The sequence below is a fragment of the Heterodontus francisci genome, chromosome 4 (assembly GCF_036365525.1).
Source record: "Heterodontus francisci isolate sHetFra1 chromosome 4, sHetFra1.hap1, whole genome shotgun sequence".
In the NCBI taxonomy this organism is placed as follows: Eukaryota; Metazoa; Chordata; class Chondrichthyes; order Heterodontiformes; family Heterodontidae; genus Heterodontus; species Heterodontus francisci.
The window spans coordinates 43,102,270-43,122,762 of NC_090374.1; the positions used below are offsets into that span (position 1 = coordinate 43,102,270).

Consider the following 20,493-nt stretch of genomic DNA (forward strand, 5'->3'; position numbering starts at 1 on the left):
TGATCAGACCTGCACTCCATGCAGCAGAGACTAAGAGAGAAGGGGACGAGGAGGCTGGACCTCCCTATGGGTGCTCCTTCCCCTCATTGCAGGTGCCATCGTGCACCCAGATGGAAGAGGAGTGCATGCCAGCTGCCCCAGAGCCTTCCTCTCAGGACACCCCCAGAGTAAGCGGCATCTCCTGCTCCCCACCCAATATTGACCCCCTTACCTCCAGCAGGCGAGCACACTGGGGATACTCACGTACCAGTGCTGCAGACCCTCAGTAGAATGGAGCCAACAAGGCCCTGTTCCTCAGAGGATGCCCACCACGGGGCAGTGCACTGAGCAGACTGCCTCCACCTCAGCTGCTAATGGCGGGGTAGCAGCTAGACGTTATGGGAGAAAACGTAAAAAGAAACAGTTTTGAGCACGAAGGGGGCATGGTGCTGTAATGTGCAAATATTGCAGAAGTTTAAATACATCTTTACTTACTTTAATATATTTTTTTTAGAATTAGAACATTACAGCGCAGTACAGGCCCTTCGGCCCTCGATGTTGCGCCGACCTGTGAAACCATCTGACCTACACTATTCCATTTTCATCCATATGTCTATCCAATGACCACTTACATGCCCTTTAAAGTTGGCGAGTCTACTACTGTTGCAGGCAGGGCGTTCCACGCCCCTACTACTCTCTGCGTAAAGAAACTACCTCTGACATCTGTCCTATATGTTTCACCCCTCAACTTAAAGCTATGTCCCCTCGTGTTTGCCATCATCATCCGAGGAAAAAGACTCTCACTATCCACCCTATCTAACCCTCTGATTATCTTATATGTCTCTATTAAGTCACCTCTCCTCCTCCTTCTCTCCAACGAAAACAACCCCAAGTCCCTCAGCCTTTCCTCGTAAGACCTTCCTTCCATACCAGGCAACATCCTAGTAAATCTCCTCTGCACCCTTTCCAAAGCTTCCACATCCTTCCTATAATGCGGTGACCAGAACTGCACGCAATACTCAAGGTGCGGCCTCACCAGAGTTTTGCACGGCTGCATCATGACCTCGTGGCTCCGAAACTCGATCCCCCTACTAATAAAAGCTAACACACCATATGCCTTCTTAACAGCCCTATTAACATGGGTAGCAACTTTCAGGGATTTATGTACCTGGACACCAAGATCTCTCTGCTCATCTACACTACCAAGAATCTTCCCATTAGCCCAGTACTCTGCATTGCTGTTACTCCTTCCAAAGTGAATCACCTCGCACTTTTCCGCATTAAACTCCATTTGCCATCTCTCAGCCCAGCTCTGCAGCCTATCTATGTCCCTCTGTACCCTACAACATCCTTCGGCACTATCCACAACTCCACCGACCTTCGTGTCATCCGCAAATTTACTAACCCACCCTTCAACACCCTCTTCCAGGTCATTTATAAAAATGACAAACAGCAGTGGCCCCAAAACAGATCCTTGCGGTACACCACTAGTAACTAAACTCCAGGATGAATATTTGCCATCAACCACCACCCTCTGTCTTCTTTCAGCTAGCCAATTTCTGATCCAAAGCTCTAAATCACCTTCAACCCCATACTTCCATATTTTCTGCAATAGCCTACCATGGGGAACCTTATCAAACGCCTTACTGAAATCCATATACACCACATCCACTGCTTTACCCTCATCCACCTGTTTGGTCACCTTCTCGAAAAACTCAATAAGGTTTGTGAGGCATGACCTACCCGTCACAAAACCGTGCTGACTATCGCTAATGAACTTATTCTTTTCAAGATGATTATACATCCTGTCTCTTATAACCTTTTCCAACATTTTACCCATAACCGAAGTAAGGCTCACAGGTTCCAAAATTGATAACACCTCCTCCTTGTGAACCTCAATCCCATCTAGCCTAGTAGCCTGAATCTCAGTATTCTCCTCGACAACATTTTCTTTCTCTACTGTAAATACTGACGCAAAATATTCATTTAACACTTCCCCTATCTCCTCTGATTCCACACACAACTTCCCACTACTATCCTTGATTGGCCCTAATCTAACTCTAGTCATTCTTTTATTCATGATATACCTATAGAAAGCCTTAGGGTTTTCCCTGATCCTACCCGCCAATGACTTCTCGTGTCCTCTCCTTGCTCTTCTTAGCTCTCCCTTTAGATCCTTCCTGGCTAGCTTGTAACTCTCAAGCGCCCTAACTGAGCTTTCACGTCTCATCCTAACATAAGCCTTCTTCTTCCTCTTGACAAGCGCTTCAACTTCTTTAGTAAACCACGGCTCCCTCGCTCGACAACTTCCTCCCTCATTGGAGAAATGGTGCACATGGAATTCAGAGCAAGTCTCCCCACCTTCCAACCTTCTCCTGCAACTTTCTAACCTGAATCCATCACCCTTGACCCACCCTATGAAACCGTAACCCTTCCCTCCATTACCATTGAACCTCCCCCCATTACTGTGCACAGTGTCATAATCTATTTATTCATGTCATCCCTCCCCCCACCGGTTCCTAATCCCATCACAATCAACATGCTGACTCTGACCCTTGACCTTCCTCAAATCAACCCTAATATTGTTGCCGAGTCCCATTCCCCACCATATGAAGTTGTCCAATACCCAACCATAAGTCTTGACCTTCCCCCCTACAGAATCCAGTTGCCCACATAGACTGTGACCATTTCATCTGCCAGCCAGTGCCCTGAATTCACCCCAGAGGTCCCCGATTTTAATAGCGCTCATCCCTCCCTTTAGGTTCTTTCTGACCATCTGTTGACTGTAATACTCTAATCAACCCATCACCCCCCCACAGCAGCCCACATCCAGCTTCAGCATCAATAACAGCCACTACACATCCTGGACGCTCCGCTCCACCCTCCCCTACTCCTCCATGCACCCGATCACCCCACCCTTTCCTCCCCGAATGCCCTCCCCTGCTCCTCTGTGCACTCGATCAGCTCCACCCTTTGTCCTCCACTCCTCCTTTCCCTGTTCCTCCATGTACACACCCCCCGTGCCTTCGCCACCATCCCCTGAGAAGAATCACCGTTGCTGGTGCTGAGCCTGGAGGCAAACATCCATTCCAATGCTGGCATTCGTTTTGCCGATGAGTTCAAGAGAGAAACACACTGACCTGAGACTCAACTGTACAAAGCTGACTGTTGCCGTCCACGTTGAAACAAATGCAAGCCGGATGACACGGGAATAACGCTCGCCATTCACTTAATCTGGCAGGGAGGACTAAATTGTAACTAAATGTAGGATAATGAGTATTCATGGCATGTAAACGAATGCAAAGCTGCAACTCACCACCGTGCGGGGGGAACCCCGGAATGCCACCAACATGCCATTGATTTAATTTCAGAAAATTCCTGCCTTTGGGAATCCAAAAAAAAAACCTCCCACCTAATTAAATCACCTCGCATGCCACCAGATCAGCTCTTGCAGGGCCCATAAAATTCCATCCATAGAGTCCTATACGGCACAGAAGGAGGCCATTCAGTCCATGCCGGCTCTCTGTGGAGCTATCCAGTCAGTCCCACTCGCCCGCTCATCTTCTCATTTCCTACTATTGTGTTAGCTTGGTGCTATTGGACTAAGCACCATTTTAGACTCGTGAGAATAATTGTAGTCAGTTTGCAAATGCTATAAAGCCTTTTTTTTAAACTTTTTTCACAGACACTGAACGAGAATATTGATAGAGGGGTTCTGATGAAAGGTCATCAACTGAAACGTTAACTCTGTTTCTCTCTCCATGGACTCTGCCTGATCCGCTGAACATTTCCAGCATTTTCTGTTTTTATTATAATAGAGACCTGTAATAAATAGCTAACTTGTAATTTGTTCAGGGCGTGGTAGTAAACAATTTTATATTGTTTTCATAACTGGAGTTTTAAGACAGCTTTTCCTTCAAAGTCATAACACCCTTTTTTTACCTTCACGGTACTCCTTTATATCCAAAGCTTAAAGTCTGAATAATAACTTATGACCCAGAATTTTGTTAGCAGTGCCCATGAATCGGGTTTCGGCTGCGTTCCTGCAAAGTTACAATGATGGAGGAAGAACAGCTCTGAGGAATTTCAGGGCCATTGACTGACAAAAGTCACCAATTTTACATATAACATTCGATTATTCTCTTGATATTCTCACTGTAATTATAAGTATGCCAAGCTTTTGAAATCTATCCCAACTTCTTTACAACCATTTTTTAGAAATATGGGTTTTACAGCCTCACTCCTTCCACCCTCTCATTTCACTTTTTATTCCACCTCTTTCTTGCTCTCTCTTATTGCTCCTCCCTCTCATGTATTTCCTTTTGTCACAATTTCCCTCTCTCATTCCCTTCCATTCTTACTTCCCTTTTTCTCACATTCCCTCCTTCTCACATTTGTTCCCATGTCTCTTTCACATTGCCTTTTATCCTCCCTTCTTACCACCTTTGAAGATTTTCTGAGGTTGGGACCAAAAGTGGCTCCAACCCCGTTAGCGATCCCTGGATGCACGCCTGTGTGATCTTACTGGAGGTGGCCAATTGAGAGGCTGCCTCCAGCAGTGATATCCGATTAAGGACTGTGGGCATCACAGGCACCCGGTTGGGCCAATGGGAGGGCCCACAATGCTGTCTTGCTGGCAGCCTCATCAGGAGAGGTGGGCACTGCTACGGCAGAAAGGCAAACGCGAAGGCGCCTCAAGATGTGTGCAATGATTAAAATTATTTGTGGCCACAGCTGCCAGGCTGCAAGTCTCCCTCCACAGGATCGGCTGCGGCTGCAGCTGTAACCCTGTGGCACAAGTGGCTCCAGGCGGGGTGGGGGTGTGGTGATAAATAAAGGAGGCTTTGCTGGCCCCCTAATCCCCTTGGTGCATTGCTGCAGTGCATCTTGTAGATGGTACACACTGCTGCCACTGTGCATTTGTGGTGGAGGAAGTGAATGTTGAAGTTGATGGATTGGGTGCCAATCAAGCGGGCTGCTTTGTCCTGGATGGTGTCGAGCTTCTTGAGTGTTGTTGGAGCTGTACCCATCCAGGCAAGTGTATTCCATCACACTCCTGACTTTTGCCTTGTAGATGGTGGACAGGCTTTGGGGAGTCAGGAGGTGAGTTACTCGCCAGAGGATTCTTAGCCTCTGATCTGCTCTTGTAGCCACAGTATTTATGTGGCTGGTCCTGTTCAGTTTCTGGTCAATGGTAACACTCAGGATGTTGATAGTGGGGGATTCAGCGATGGTAATGCCATTGAATGTCAAGTGGAGCTGGTTAGATTCTCTCTTGTTGGTCATTGCCTGGCACCTGTGTGGTGCACATGTAACTTACCACTTATCAGTCCAAGGCTGGATGTTGTCAAGGTCTTGTTGCATATGGATGTGGACTGCTTCAGTATCTGCGAAGTTGCGAATGGTACTGAACATTGTGCAACCATCAGTGAACATCCTGACTTCCAATCTTATGATGGAGGGAAGGTCACTGATGAAGCAGCTGAAGATGGTTGGGCCTAGGACACTACCCTGAGGAACTCCTGCAGCAATGTCCTGGGATATTTGCACAGGGAGAATCAGTGTTTATCCTCAAGTGCCAAAGCAGATTAGGAAGCAGACTGGTGAGGCATTGCAATCATTATTGGGGGTTACTGGACACTGGAAGTGCTAATAGATTGGAAGCTGATCAATGTGAAGGCCATGTTCAGAAATGGCAACAAATCAAATTCTGGACACCACAGATCATTCAGTTGTACTTCAATTCCATGTAAAATAATCTTAGTAGACTTAACGCTCCATATGTCCAAACAATGTTTTGCAGCAACCAGCAAAAACATAGAATGTTGAACTACACAGTCAAAGCAGTCACAGTAAGTCATGATCAAACTGTACAGTGCTCTGGTCAGATCACACTTTTGAGTATTGGGTCCAATTCTGGCCACTGAGCCAAAAGGGAGACATTCTAGTTTTGGTGGCAGTGCAGAGAAGGTCTACAATTTGGGCAGGAATGCAGCTGCCTATTTCAAGGACCCCTGCAAAAATATAATGGGTGCAAATACGATGGGAAGTTTGCGGAAATTTTGTTTTGAGATTTTCATCTCCTTACCACCCAGTTCTCATTGAAAAACGGTGCGGTAGTGGGCTGAAAATCACCCGCATTGACTAGGACAGTTGCAGTGCTGGGTACAAACTGTAGGCAAATTTCCCTCCTTATTTAATCATGTTCATTCTCTTTCAATCTTTTTCATTGGCTGACTGGGATAATTTTTATTTGCTGCAGCATTTTCACTTCTTTCAAGCTTTTCAAACACCTGCTTAATGGATACTCAACCTATTAAGTCCCTCAATGTGACAAGAGTCAACACACTTGGCTCTTCATGCTTTGTTATCCTCTTCCCTGCCAAATGGTTTTGAATCTTTGGGCTGAATTTTATAAGCCCGCTTAAACGCCAAAGAGCCGCCACGATTCCAAGCGCGGCGGCTCATTTAAATAGCCGGGGCAGGCCGCATCCTCTCCCAGCCCAATCATGTGGAGAGGGCGGGCTGTCTGTCCTTGGTAATGGCATCAGTTGTCTGTGCACAGGCACTGACGCCATTTTTAAAGGGCTGTCAGACCTACCAGGAAATTTAAGTATTTAAAGGGAAATAGAATTAAAATAAATAAATACATCTCCTTTGCCCTACTCCCACCCCCCCCCAATTAAATTAATTATTTGCCCTTCCCCCCAAAACACTTACCTTTATCATCTGACATTCTCCCCCCCCACAACAAATTGCACAAACTTTCAACTAAAACCCTTCCCAACATCCCTTACACCCATGACACTAATTTCACCCCATTCCCCCACCCCACCCCACACTGATAAACTTACCTCCCTCCCCCCACCCCCCCCCTTCCCCCCCCCACAAGTGTTCCACTTCGTTTCCCCGGAGGGGGATCCGAAGGTGCGGCAGTGCCAGCTGATGGCCTGAAGATCGCAGAGGGACATCAGGAGGAGACGTGAGATTAATTAATTCACTTATTTTAATTTATTTAAATATTTAAATCGTGATCCTGTCACCAAGTGGCGGGGGATGGGGGCCGCCATGAGGCCTCGCCGCCGCCGGTAATATTGGGCCGGGCCTTGCTGGCATCGAGGTCCGTGGTGGGCCTTAACTTCAGGCAGCTCCCCCCTCCCTACGACAGATCCCGACGTCAAGGGTTCCTTAAACTCCAGCCCTTTATCATTAATGATGGGAGGACATTTTGCATAAAACAAACACAATTTCATTTAAGAACATAATTTTAGGCACATAAAATGGCCTTGAGCTCAAATATGATTATCTCTTTTTCACCAATCTCAAAGCTCTACCTTCTCGCAGAATCACAAAAATCAGTTCTATCTGACTTCTCTTCTTACTTTACTTTTACTTTAGAGATACAGCACTGAAACAGGCCCTTCGGCCCACCGAGTCTGTGCCGACCATCAACCACCCATTTATACTAATCCTACACTTATCCCATATTCCTACCACATCCCCACCTGTCCCTATATTTCCCTACCACCTACCTATACTAGGGGCAATTTATAATGGCCAATTAACCTATCAACCTGCAAGTCTTTGGCATGTGGGAGGAAACCGGAGCACCCGGAGAAAACCCACGCAAACACAGGGAGAACTTGCAAACTCCACACAGGCAGTACCCAGAATTGAACCCGGGTCGCTGGAGCTGTGAGGCTGCAGTGCTAACCACTGTGCCACTCTGCTGTCTCTATGCCTGTTGGATGGACCTGTTGTTTCATATAGCTCGGAATTAAAGAGTCACTCTGTTGATACTGGTCATTACACTCTGATTCACTTCTGTTAGGCTGGATGACTGTAGTCTTAACCAACTCCTCTCGACTTTGAACCTTCATTTTAGTGAACAAATACCAACATTTTATGTACCATTCTCTCACGCTGTCGTCAAACCTCCAGAAAGCAGTGGCGGCACAGCTGAACTGGCCTTAACTGCAGGTAACAAAATACAAACACAAACCTTTCCGTCATATGTACGTGACACAGCTAATTCCAGAGGATTGCAGGTTGAATATAGTTCAATGGACATATTTCTAGAAACAGCCTTCAAATCAGTTATTTGAGCATATTCCACCATAGTCATGACTACAGTAGGACATTTCAACAGTTTGTTTTTAATAGTCACTGAGAATGCAGACCCTGTGGGACCTTAACATGATCAAGACTTTTAAGCAGCTCTGGACCTTCAGTCGCAACTGCTCCCAGTAGATTATCTTCTGCTGTCTCTATGCCTGTTGGATGGACCTGTTGTTTCATATAGCTCAGAATTAAAGAGTCACTCTGTTGATACTGGTCATTACACTCTGATTCACTTCTGTTAGGCTGGATGACTGTATTACAGTTTGCAATGGTTGGCATGATTTGTCGGAAGTTCTCCATGGTTGTGTAATCAGTTACCTGTATAACTGTCGGTTTCTCACGGAGATCATTTTTAGATTCCTGATCTGTTATATTGTTTTGTTCGTTCTCTTGCAGCCCATAATCTGTGTTTGCACTGGTGACCTCTTCGACAGTATGAAGGCTTTCAGGTTCCTCTTCTGTTTCCATTAGACGTGAGTTTGAATTCAGATTTAACAATACATCATCCATATGTGGCTATTGATTCAAAAGAAAGAATAATCTGTATTCATGGTAGCAATATAAAATCCAAGCCATTTATAGTAGGGGAGGCAGACAAGGTGTTACAAATATTGGAGCTGAGAAGATGGATGAAAGAGTGAGAAAGACCTGGAATGAGAAGGGAATGTGGTCTCAGAATTAATGAAGAACAGAGGGAGGATAAGGACAGATTTAGGAATGAGCTCCATGCCTACTGTACACTGTTTCTTTCAGCTGACAGTGTTAATTTACTCCACAAAATCATAAAGACAAGGGGCAGGATTTTGGGCTTAGGTCGGGACCCTGATGTCAGGGTCAAATGGGGGTCACGACCCTGCGCTGTGTGGGAAACAGTTAGCTGGCAATGACTTTCCCCGGATTGGCTAATTAGTAGCCAAAGGGCAGACTCGCCATCCAATTAAGGATGGTGGACGGGCTCTCAAAGCTGAAGGGCCAATAGGAAGCCCTCCAGCTCGGAAGGAGCAGCAGCCTGCAGTTCAGGTAAGAGAGAGGGAGGGTGCCTCCATCTTGAGGTGCCCTCTCTGCTACTTTTAAAAGTTTCAAATTAAAAAAATGGCCTCTGCAGCCGGGCCACCATTATGGATGGGGGAAACCCTCCGCAGGGTGGCCTATGGCCATAGCTGTTAACAAGCAGGCGGGGAGGGCCACCTCCAGGAAGCTGGCCTAGTCCCCAATGCCTCAGGGGCCTCGCAGGCCGACTTGTGGCGAGAGACCCACCCGCCACTGGGCTAATAACAGCGGTGGCGGTGAGAGGCCCTTAATTGGGCATCAATTGCCCCTTAAGGGCCTCAGTTGGCGGCGGGCCGGAAGGCTGTCCACAGGCCTTCCCACCACAGACTTAATCGGGGTGGAGGCGGGAAGGTGGCACCCACCACCATCCCACCCGATTAAATGCCCTCCCCACCTCCAAACTCACCACGGGGGAGGGCATAAAATACCGCCCTACGTTTTTACAATTGCCTCTCTGATGAATCTTTACTGGTGCAGGGTAGATTTCTTCAGACATGTCTAGGTAGGTGCACCTTGTTCTATACACACCATTTAGTGTGACATGACCACCCTGTGTGTAAATCCACTCTTCGTGCATCTCTTCAGATCTTCCCCTTCCTTCTTTATAACCAGGATATTTTGTTTGAAAACCCTCCTGTGAAGCAACTTGGGACATTTTCTTGCATTAAAGATGCTATAAAACTGCAGGTTGTTGTTGAAATAGAAGGATATATGCAGTGAGATGCCTAACTTCAGAAATTGCAGCAGACAACAGACCACAGATGGAAAAGAGACAGCTGCATCAATTCTGTCCCCCTCCCACTCCAATTAATTACATTAATAGGGGAAGCTGGCCCAGAAACCTGCTACGTGTCTGGGGCCTCACCGAGGACAATTGGCCGGGTCTTGGCAAGGCAAGGGGAGGTTGGCTGGGAGTGGTGGAGGGTGAGTGTTGTGCAGTGGGGGCAGTTGGAGCTTGGTGGGGGCCCTCCGTGGGGCACAGGGTGTCCATTCAGGAGGGCCCGGCCCAGCCTGCAAGGAGACCGCCAGGCTTTACTTGGCAGCCTCCTGGGGGACCTCAGTGCCTGCCAGCCGCTGGTGAAATACCAGCGGTGGCAGGAGGAGGCCCTTAAGTGGCAGTTAATTGGCTACTGAAGGGCCTTGATTGGCCTGGGGTGGGCGGGTCGTCTCTCGCCGCCGTCACCCCTTGTAAATTTGCAGTAGGAGAGGGAAGGCGTCGGGAATGGCACTCCCTGCCCACCCCCCCACCACCACACCCCCCCCCGCACCTCCCACTCAATTTTACGAACCTCCCCCGCCACCAGCCCGCTCCCGCGGAGGGTCGTAAAATTCCGGCCCAAGTCATTAACATTTCTTAAAGACATTAATGACAATACAGCACAAAATGCACAGTGTCATCTGGGATGTAAAGACAGAATAACCACTGAATGGCTTGCTGTGTGAATCAGGCAGGCAAGCAACTGACCTAAGGCCTGTTTGTACCAATGCCTTTTTGGTGCCTGCACTACCAGAGCATCCTTACTATGTTATCAACCCTGATAAACAGCCAAGTGACAGAGTGTATAGATGCACCATGAAGCAGTGTGCCATCATCGACAGGATATTGGTTTACACATGAAGTTCTCCAGCTGAGCCAACTCCTTGTCTCAGTTGAACCAGTAGAGAAAGTTTCTACAAATGGGGATAGGGTGAGTGTGTAGGTGGGGAAAAATCTGTGTGTCTACTCAGGCTTGTCATTAGAGCAGGCTTCTCATTCATACAGAGGATTAGCAATGACCTGGATTCACCTTGTTTCCTCCCCCTCCCTCATCAGCTAAAGAATATTTCTGTTTGGGAGGGATGCAAGGGGGGATTTTTGTTTCTAATACTCAAACTATTGCCGGAAAGTTGTCCTTCAAGACCCGCTGCAAGAATGCAGAACTCCACTAACTACGAGGGAGTCACTTTGGAAAAATCTACTGCAAGATTTTCCACTGGAGTAACTCCAATTTTCTGATACAAAAGCAGAATACTGCAGATGCTGGAGATCTGAAATACAAACAGAAAATGCTGAGCATTCCCAGCATTTTACCACTTTTTGCACCACTTTTCTGATATTAGTTGGATAGAGGGTAGAAAATTGGGTCCCATTTATGTCCATGTACTGACCTTCCCTGTATTGCTGTTACATATGTCACATTTACCATAATTACTGCATTTACAGCACTGGATGCCAATCATATCAGCATTTTACTGGCATCAGCCAGGTCTAGGGCCAGAAGGTGGGTTTAAAATCTAAATGGTCCACCCCTATTAATGTAATCAATTATAGTGGGAGGGAGGCAGAATTGATGCACTCTCCAGAACTCTCATACATTTCCCGGAAACAGAGGCCCCACACTTCTGAATGCCCAGGTGACAGATGTCCCTCTTTAAGGTGCTACAAGCATTAGGAAGTCCTGCACCAGAAGCAGCAGATCTCCTCCTTCTCCACAGTGGGTCCCCCAACACAGACTGAATCCTGCCAAAATTACATGTATATAAAACAGCAGATGGGCAGTGTTTACCAGTGCTTAGTTGTGATGTTCTGTAAATACGCTGTATACATAAAATGGTACAGAAAACTGTTACATACCAATGATGAACCTCTTCCTATAATCTGGATTGCATGACTGTTTCCAGGATTCGGTATACTTGGCCAAAACATTTTCTTTATTCTAAAATTAGAGTTATTTGCAATGTTAGATGTTTACAATGGCTACAATCAACAGATAGAGATGTTTGTGATAGATTGCCACTGTCTCGTGAGGTGACTCATTCCACTACTATTTTTCACCACTGGCTGATCATGGATTAATCTGTGCCAAACAATTTGCTATATGGATTGGGGACAGATTCACTTACAGTTGCACAACGACAAAACAAACAATTAATATATTCCAATAAGAACAACCCTCATTAATTACAAATAAAACAATTCAAGAAATGAATATTTGATTCACAGGATAATTATGGAAATGAGGGGCATTTCGGCTCATCTTAATTCATCATTCCAGGAAGACCCTAAAGTCCCCTCAACTGTTCCTTAAATGATTCCTGAGTTCTTGCCTCCAGTATTCTGTATGAAAGTTTATTCCATGTATTCATCATCCTTTGTGTGAAGAAGAATTTCCTGATATCAGCCCTAAAATTACCTTTTACTAGTTAGAACCTGTGCCCCCCTGTTCTACATCCACAATTTGATTTAATTTACAGGGCGGTGGGTGGGGTGGTGGTAGGGGGGATGGAAGGTGGGGGGACATGGACGGCTGTTTTGCATTCACAAAACCTGGAAGAGTGGGTTTCCTTCAGTCCTGCCAAATTTAACAGCAGGATCTGATTAACATTTCTGGTCTCTGTTTCCCCACTGCACCCAGATTGAGAGCCTGGTGGGCTATCAGGCAGGTCGGTCTTTGGCACCAGGCCGCAGCCAAGGAACGGAGTGCAAGGAGTGATCTGAAATGTTAATGGGGGTTGGGGGTGTGGGGAGACGGGAGGAGATTGGAGGCTGGAGTGGAGGAGATCCAAGGCCAGGGGGGCAGGGAAAATTTAGGCCAGAGATGGGACACTGGAGGCCAGCAGGGGGAGAAGAGATCAGAGGCTCGGGAAAGAGACCGGAAGGGTCGGAATGGGGAGATCAGAAGGGTTGGGCGGTGGGGGGGGGGGGGGGGGGGGGGGGGGGGGGGCAGTGGTTGGGGTGAGAATTTGATCGATGCTCAGTTTGGGTTCCACCAGGACCACTCAGCTCCTGACCTCATTACATTCTTGGTCCAAACATGAACAAAGAGCTGAATTTCAGAGGTGGAGTGAGAGTGACTGCCCTTGATATCAAGGCAGCATTTGAGTGTGGCATCAAGGAGCTCTAGCAAAACTGGAGTCAATGGGAATCAGGTGGAAAACTCTCCACTGGTTGGAGTCATACCTAGCACAAAGGAAGATGGTTGTGGTTGTTGGAGGTCAATCATCTCAGTCACAGGACATCCCTGCAGGAGTTCCTCAGGGAAGTGTCCTAGGCCCAACCATAGCGTCATAGAGAGATACAGCACCAAAACAGGCCCTTCGGCCCAACAAGTCCATGCCGAACATCAACCACCCATTTATATGAATCCTATATTAATCCCATTTTCCCTCTCACATCCCCACCTTCCCTCAATTCTCCTACCATCTACCTACACTAGGGGCTATTTTTTACAATGGCCAATTTACCTATCAACCCACAAGTCTTTGGCATGTGGGAGGAAACCGGAGCACCCGGAGGAAACCCATGCTGTCACGGGGAGAACTTGCAAACTCCGTACAGGCAGTACCCAGAAGCAAACCCGAGTTGCTGGAGCTGTGGTGCTAGCCACTGTGCCACCCAAAACCATCTTCAACCACTTCATCAATGACCTTTCCTCCAGCATAAGGTCAGAAGTGGGGATGTTCGCTGATGATTGCACAATGTTCAGTTCCATTCGCAATTCCTCAGATACTGAAACAGTCTATACCTGCATGCAGCAAGAACTGGACAACATTCAGGCTTGGGCTGATGAGTGGCAAGTTACCTTCACGCCACACAAGTGCCAGGCAATGACCATCTGCAAGAAGAGAGAATCTAACCATCTCCTTTGACATTCAAAGGCATTACTATCACTAAATCCCCCACCATTAACATCCTGGGGGATTACCCTTGACCAGAAACTGACTTGACCAGCCACATAAATAACGTGGCTACAAGAGCAGGTCAAAAGCTGGGAATTTGGTGGTGAGCAACTGTCCTCCTGTCTCCCCAAAGCCTGTCCACCATCTACAAGGCACAAGTCAGGAGTGTGATGCAGTATTATCCATTTGCCTGGACGAGTGCAACTCCAGCAACACTCAAGAAGCTTAAGAAGGACAAAGCAGCCAACTTGACTGCTACCCCATCCACCACCTTCAACATTCACTCCCTCCACCACAGTGGCAGTAGTTGGACCATCTACAAGACGCACTGTAGCAACTCGCCAAGCCTCCTTCGACAGCACCTTCCAAACCCGCAACCTCTACCACTTAGAAGGACAAGGGCCGCAGATGCATGGGAACACCACCACCTGCAAGTTCCCCTCCAAGTCACCAAGTTTGTTTCTACTGTGCCTACCCACTGTTTTTTTCCTGTTTGTGCTTGGGGCCAGGCTGTTCAGTTTTCTGTCAATTCACACCCTCTCTGTACTAACGCTTTGTCTTTCACCACACCATTAACATACCATTTGACTTTGCTCCATGACCTTCTGGTCAGTTATTCTCTGTGACCTTGCCCTATCAACACCTTCTCTTTTGTTATCTCTTGCCCCACCCCCGCTTTACTTGCTTAAAACCTATTACATTTCTGGCTCTGCCAGTTCTGATGGAGAGTCACTGATCTGAAACATTAACTCTGCTTCTCTCTCCACAGATGCTGCCAGACCTGCTGAGTATTTCAGCATTTCTTGTTTTTAGTCTAATTAAGACCCCAATTAGGGGCCATTTTGCATTTTACCAACATCTGAGTGCACCCCCCACCACGACAGTGTGTGGAAGCAGGCCAGGTGGCCATCAGAGCCAGAGGCTCCATGCCCCAATAACGTAGCCCCAGGGATGAAAGGCCACAGCCCCGTCCATCGCTAGTCCTGCACAGAGGTTTTGCCTGCACCCTGATGGCCCTACAGGCTTCGGGCCTTGAAATAAAATGAATGCTATGCAGGTAATGTTGCGGCGACCTTGCACTTGGCTGCCTGCCTCAGCAGTGCCCACCTCTCTCTAATTGGGCCTGCAGCTTTGGGAGTCTGCCTGCCATCCTTAAGAGGATGGCAAGTACGAAGGCGACCAATGAGGAGGCTGCCTTCTGGAATGTTGTGCCGGTGGATGCAGTGCCAACACGGTTGGGCTGAAGACCCCCATATGGGCCCGATAACAGGGTGCAGCCGCCTGCCAGAAAACCAAGCCCTTAGTATCAGCCTCACAGCTCTTCCCTGTGCTGCTTCTAGTGCTGGAATAATCCTTTGGTTTTTTAGCAACCATCCCACTCTTATATTGCAGATGATGAACAGAGCGAGCTCCTGTAATTCTGTTGCATGATGGTTGTATCCTGTAGGTTACCAACCTCCCCCTTCTTACCTGAGTTTGTTAATTTTTTTTATAGGAACATCGGAAATAGGATCAGGAGTAGGCCAGTCAGCCCGTCGAGCCTGCTCCGCCAATCGAACAGATCATGGCTGATCACCTACCTCAATGCCATTTTTCCCCACTATCCCCATATCCCGTGATGTTGTTAGTATTCAGAAATCTATCGATTCCTGTTTTGAACATGCTCAATGATCGAGCTTCCATAGCCCTCTGGGGTAGAGAATTCCACAGATTCACCACCCTCTGAGTAAAGAAATTCCCCCTCATCTCAGTCTGTCCCTTATTTGAGACTCACCAGCCAGAGGAACCATCCTATCCACATCTACCCTGTCACGCCCTGTAAGAATTTTGTCAGATTCAATGAGATCACCTCTCATTCTTTGAAACACTAGAGAATGCAGGTCCAGTTTCTGAAAATTCTCCTCATAAGACAATCCCGCCATCCCAGGGATTAGTCTGGAGAACCTCCATTGCATTCTCTCTATGGCAAGTATTTCTTCCTTAGATAAGGAGACCAAAACTCCAGGTGCAGTCTCACCAAGGCTCGATACAATTTCAGCAAGACATCTTTACTCCTCTACTCAACTCTTCTTGCAATGAAGGCCAACATACTATTTGCCTTTCTAATTGCTTGCTGCACCTGCATACTAGCTTTTAATGACTCGTGAACAAGGACACACAGGTCTCTTTGGACATCAACACTTCTCAACCTCTCATGATTTAAGAAATACTCTGCTTTTCTTTTTTTCTGCCAAATTGGATCACTTCACACTTGTTCACATTATATTCCATCTGCCATGTTCTCACCCATTCACTTAGCCTGTCCAAATCCCTTTGAAGCCTCCTTGCATCCTCCTCACAGCTTACATTCCCACCTAGTTTTGTGTCATCAGCAAATTTGGAAATATTACATTTGGTCCCCACTTCCAAATCATTTATATAGATTGTGAACAGCTGTGGCCCAAGCACTGATCCTTGCAGTATCCCACTAGTAACAGCCTGCCATCCTGTGAATGACCCATTTATTCCCACTCTCTGTTTTCTGTCTGTTAACCAATACTCAATCCATAGCAGTATATTACCCCCAATCCCATGTGCTGTAATTTTGTTCACTAACCTCCTGTATGGGACTTTATTTTTTTATTCGTTCTTGGGATGTGGGCATCGCTGGCTAGGCCAGCATTTATTGTTCATCCCTAATTGTCCTTGGGAAGGTGGTGGTGAGCTGCCTTTTTGAACTGCTGCAGTCCATGTGGGGTGTATGTACACCAAAAGTTCTGCAATAAAGGGAGTTCCAGGATTTTGACCCAGCGACAGTGAAGGAACGGTGATATAGTTCCAAGTTAGGATGATGTGTGGCTTGGAAGGGAACTAGCACGTGGTGGTGTTCCCATGCAACTGCTGTCCTTGTCCTTCTGGGTGGTAGAGGTCACGGGTTTGGAAAGTGCAGTCGAAGGAGCCTTGGTGCATTGCTGCAGTGCATCTTATAGATGGTACACACAGCTGCCACTGTACATCGGTGGTGGAGGGAGTGAATGTTCACGGATGGGATGCCAATGAAGCGGGCTGCTTTGTCCTGGATGGTGTCGAGCTGCTTGAGTTGTTGGCGCCGCACCCAAACAGGCAAATGGAGAGTATTCCATTACACTCCTGACTTGTGCCTTCTAGATGGTGGACAGGCTTTGGGGAGTCAGGAGGTGAGTTACTCGCCACAGGATTCCTGGCCTCCAACATGCTCCTGTAGCCACGGTATTTATATGGCTACTCAGTTCCGTTTCTGGTCAACGGTAACCCCCAGAATGTTGATAGTGGGGGATTCAGTGATTGTAATGCCATTGAATGTGAAGGGGAGATGGTCAGATTCTCTCTTGTCTGAGATGGTCATTGCCTGGCACTTGTGTGGCGCGAATGTTACTTGCCACTTATCAGCCCAAGCCTGGATATTGTCCAGGTCTTGCTGCAGTTCTACACGGACTGCTTCAGTATCTGAGGAGTCACGAATAGGCTGAACATTGTGCAGTCATCAGTGAACATCCCCACTTCTGATCTTATGATGGAAGGAACGTCATTGATGAAGCAGCTGAAGATGGTTGGGCCTAGGACACTACCCTGAGGAACTCCTGCAGTGATATCCTGCAGCTCAGATGCTTGAACTCCAACAACCACAACCATTTTCCTTTGAGCTAGGTACGACTCCAACCAGTGGAGAGTTTCCCCCCTGCTTCCCGTTGACTCCAGTTTTGCTCGGGCTCCTTGATGCCATACTCAGTCAAATGCTGCCTTGATGTCAAGGGCAGTCACTCTCACCTCACCTCTTGAGTTCAGCTCTTTTATCCATGTTTGAACCAAGGCTGTAATGAGGTCAGGAGCTGAGTGGCCCTGGCGGAACCCAAACTGACAGTCACTGAGCAGGTTATTGCTAAGCAAGTGCCGCTAGATAGCACTGTCAATGGCACCTTCCATCACTTTACTGGTGATTGAGAGTAGACTGATGGGACGGTAAGTGGCCAGGTTGGATTTATCCTGCTTTTTGTGTACAGGACATACCTGGGCAATTTGTCACATTGCCAGATAGATGCCAGTGTTATAGCTATACTGGAACAACTTGGCTAGGAGAGCGGCAAGTTCCAGAGCGCAGGTCTTCAGTACTATTGCCGGAACGTTGTCAGGGCCCACAGCCTTTGCAGTATCCAGTGTCTTCATTCGTTTGTTAATATCACGCAGAGTGAATTGAATTGGCTGAAGTCTGGCATTTGTGATGTTGGGGACTTCAGGAGGAGATGGATCATCCACTCAGCACTTCTGACTGAAGATTGTTGCAAATGCTTCAGCCTTATATTTCTTTCCTTATCAAAAGCCTTCTGAAAATCCAAATACACCACATCCACTGGTTCTCCTTTATCTATACGCCAAGTAACATCCCCAAAAAATTACATCAGATTTGTCAAACATGACTTCCCTTTCATAAATCCATGTTGACTCAGCCCAATCATATCATTATTTTCCAAGTGTCCAGTTATCACATCCTTTATAATAGATTCTAACATTTTACCTCCTACCGACGTCAAACTAAGATGTCTGTAATTCTCCGTTTTCTCTCTCGCTCCATTATTAAATAGTGGGGTTACATTTGCTACTTTCCAGTCTGCAGGAAGCCTTCCTGAATCTATAGAATTTTGAAAGATAACCGCCAATGCATCTACTATCTCTAGAGCCACCTCCTTCAACACTCTGGAATGTAGCTCATTTGATCCAGGGCATTTATCAGCTTTCAGTTCAGTTAATTTTTCGAGCACTACCTCTTTATTGATACTAATTTCTCTCAGTTCCTCATTTTTACAAGTTCCTTGGTTCCTTAATATTTCTAGGACATTTTCTGTATTTTCCTCCATGAAGACAGACACAAAATAATTGTTTGGTCTCTCCGACATTTCCCCATTCTCCCCCACAAATTCTCCTGTCTCCTCCTGTAATGGACCCACATTTGTCTTTGCTAATCTTTTCCTTTTCACATACCTAAAGAAGCTTTTATGCCTATATTTAGCATCGATATAGAATACTATTTATTTCTGAGCATGAAAGAAAGTCTCACTCAGGGACTGCATGTTAGAGTAATTAATTAGATAAACTGGTTGGCCCTGGTGCTAAGAGACTGCTGCATGGAAAAACAGTTTCTCCTTCAGCCTCTGTTGTTTAAAGGCACTGAGCAACTACAGCATTGCTCAGGTGCTCTTGCTGCATTAAGAATCATGGGCCTCATTTAGATGTACTCTGGGCCCTTTAGCAAGCCTTGCACACATGCTCTAAGCACTAGCGTGGACACAGAGCACATGCTATGCATCAGTTCTCCGCACCCAACAATGTGGGGAGCCGGCGCCCAGTGTTCTTTATCGCAATGGCGCTGGCTGTGACATTAACAGCATCCTTGCCCTTTTTAATTCAGTAAGTGAAATATATCCTGATTACAAACAAGAACGCCATAATGCCTAACTGAAGCATAGCCGAATGCTCAAAGGAAAAACAAAAAAGTGAATTCAATTCAGCAAACCATCAGAGAACCAAAAGTCACAGATTTAACATCTACAACTTTTATGTGGGGCCAGCTATTTGAAGAAATCTTATTTCTGCAACACCCCCCCCCCCCCACCCTCTCCATGATGGCTCCGTGCACTAAAAAAAACAGTTGACGCTGTAGTAATTAATTCCTTCAGAAAGAAGTGGGAAAAATGATCTGATGTGAATGGGATTGGAGGTTGGGAAGTGTAGACTGAAATACTCATTGTCGATGGAACACAACCTTTGCTAAACTGCTGGAGCCAGGTGGAAATGGAGGGAATGTTGTCTGTGGAGAGCAGCAAATGCAGTGGTTTCTGTTTCCCATTTGTTCTACTCTTGCTCATCAGTTTAAAATTGAAAAGGAGGTGGTATTGTATAGGCTGTCTGTACTTAAAGTGGATAAGGCACCAGGACCGAATGAGATACATCCAAGGATACTGAGGGAAGTGAGAGTAGAAATTGCGGAGGCACTGACAATAATTTGCCAGTCTTCCTTAGACTCAGGAGTGGCACCAGAGGCCTGGAGAATTGCAAATGTTACACCCCTTGATCAAAAAAGGGTGTAAAGGTAAGCCCAGCAACTACAGTAAAAACAAAATACTGCGGATGCTGGAAATCTGAAATAAAAACAAGAAGTGCTGGAAATACTCAGCAGGTCTGGCAGCATCTGCGAAGAGAGAAACAAGAGTTAACTTTTCAGGTCAGTTCTGATGAAGGTCACTGACCTGAAACGTTAACTCTGTTTCTCTCTCCACAGATGCAGCCAGATCTGCTGAGTATTTCCAGCACTTCTTGTTTTTATCCTAGCAACTACAGGCCAGTCAGTTTAATCTCAGTGATGGGGAAGCTTCCAGAAATGATAATTGGGGACAAAATTAATAGTCACTTGGGCAAATGCAGATTAATTGGGGAAAGCCAGCACAGATTTGTGAAGAGCAAATCGTGCTGAACTAACTTGCTGGAGTTTTTTGCTGAGGTAACAGAAAGGGTTGATGAAGGCAATGCTGTTGATGTGGTGTACATGGACTTTCAAAAGGCATTTGATAAAGTGTCGCACAATAGATTTGTGAGCAAAGTTACAGCTCATTGAACAAAAGGGACAGTAGCAACATGAATACAAAATTAGCTGAGTGACAGGAAGCAGAGAGT

General features: G+C 46.6%; 1 protein-coding gene across 1 annotated transcript in view; it reads right to left on the reverse strand.

Annotated features, from left to right (window-relative positions):
- Positions 1-6,916: 6,916 nt before the first annotated feature.
- LOC137368655 (interleukin-6 receptor subunit beta) overlaps positions 6,917-20,493 on the reverse strand; it is a 98,118-nt gene continuing 84,541 nt past the window's right edge. The window contains exons 14-15 of the mRNA XM_068028792.1: positions 11,765-11,846; positions 6,917-8,616 (exon numbers count right to left, since the gene is read on the reverse strand). Of these exons, the coding sequence (XP_067884893.1) occupies positions 8,143-8,616; positions 11,765-11,846 (556 nt within the window). The 3' untranslated portion in view covers positions 6,917-8,142. The remainder of the gene's footprint in view (positions 8,617-11,764; positions 11,847-20,493) is intronic.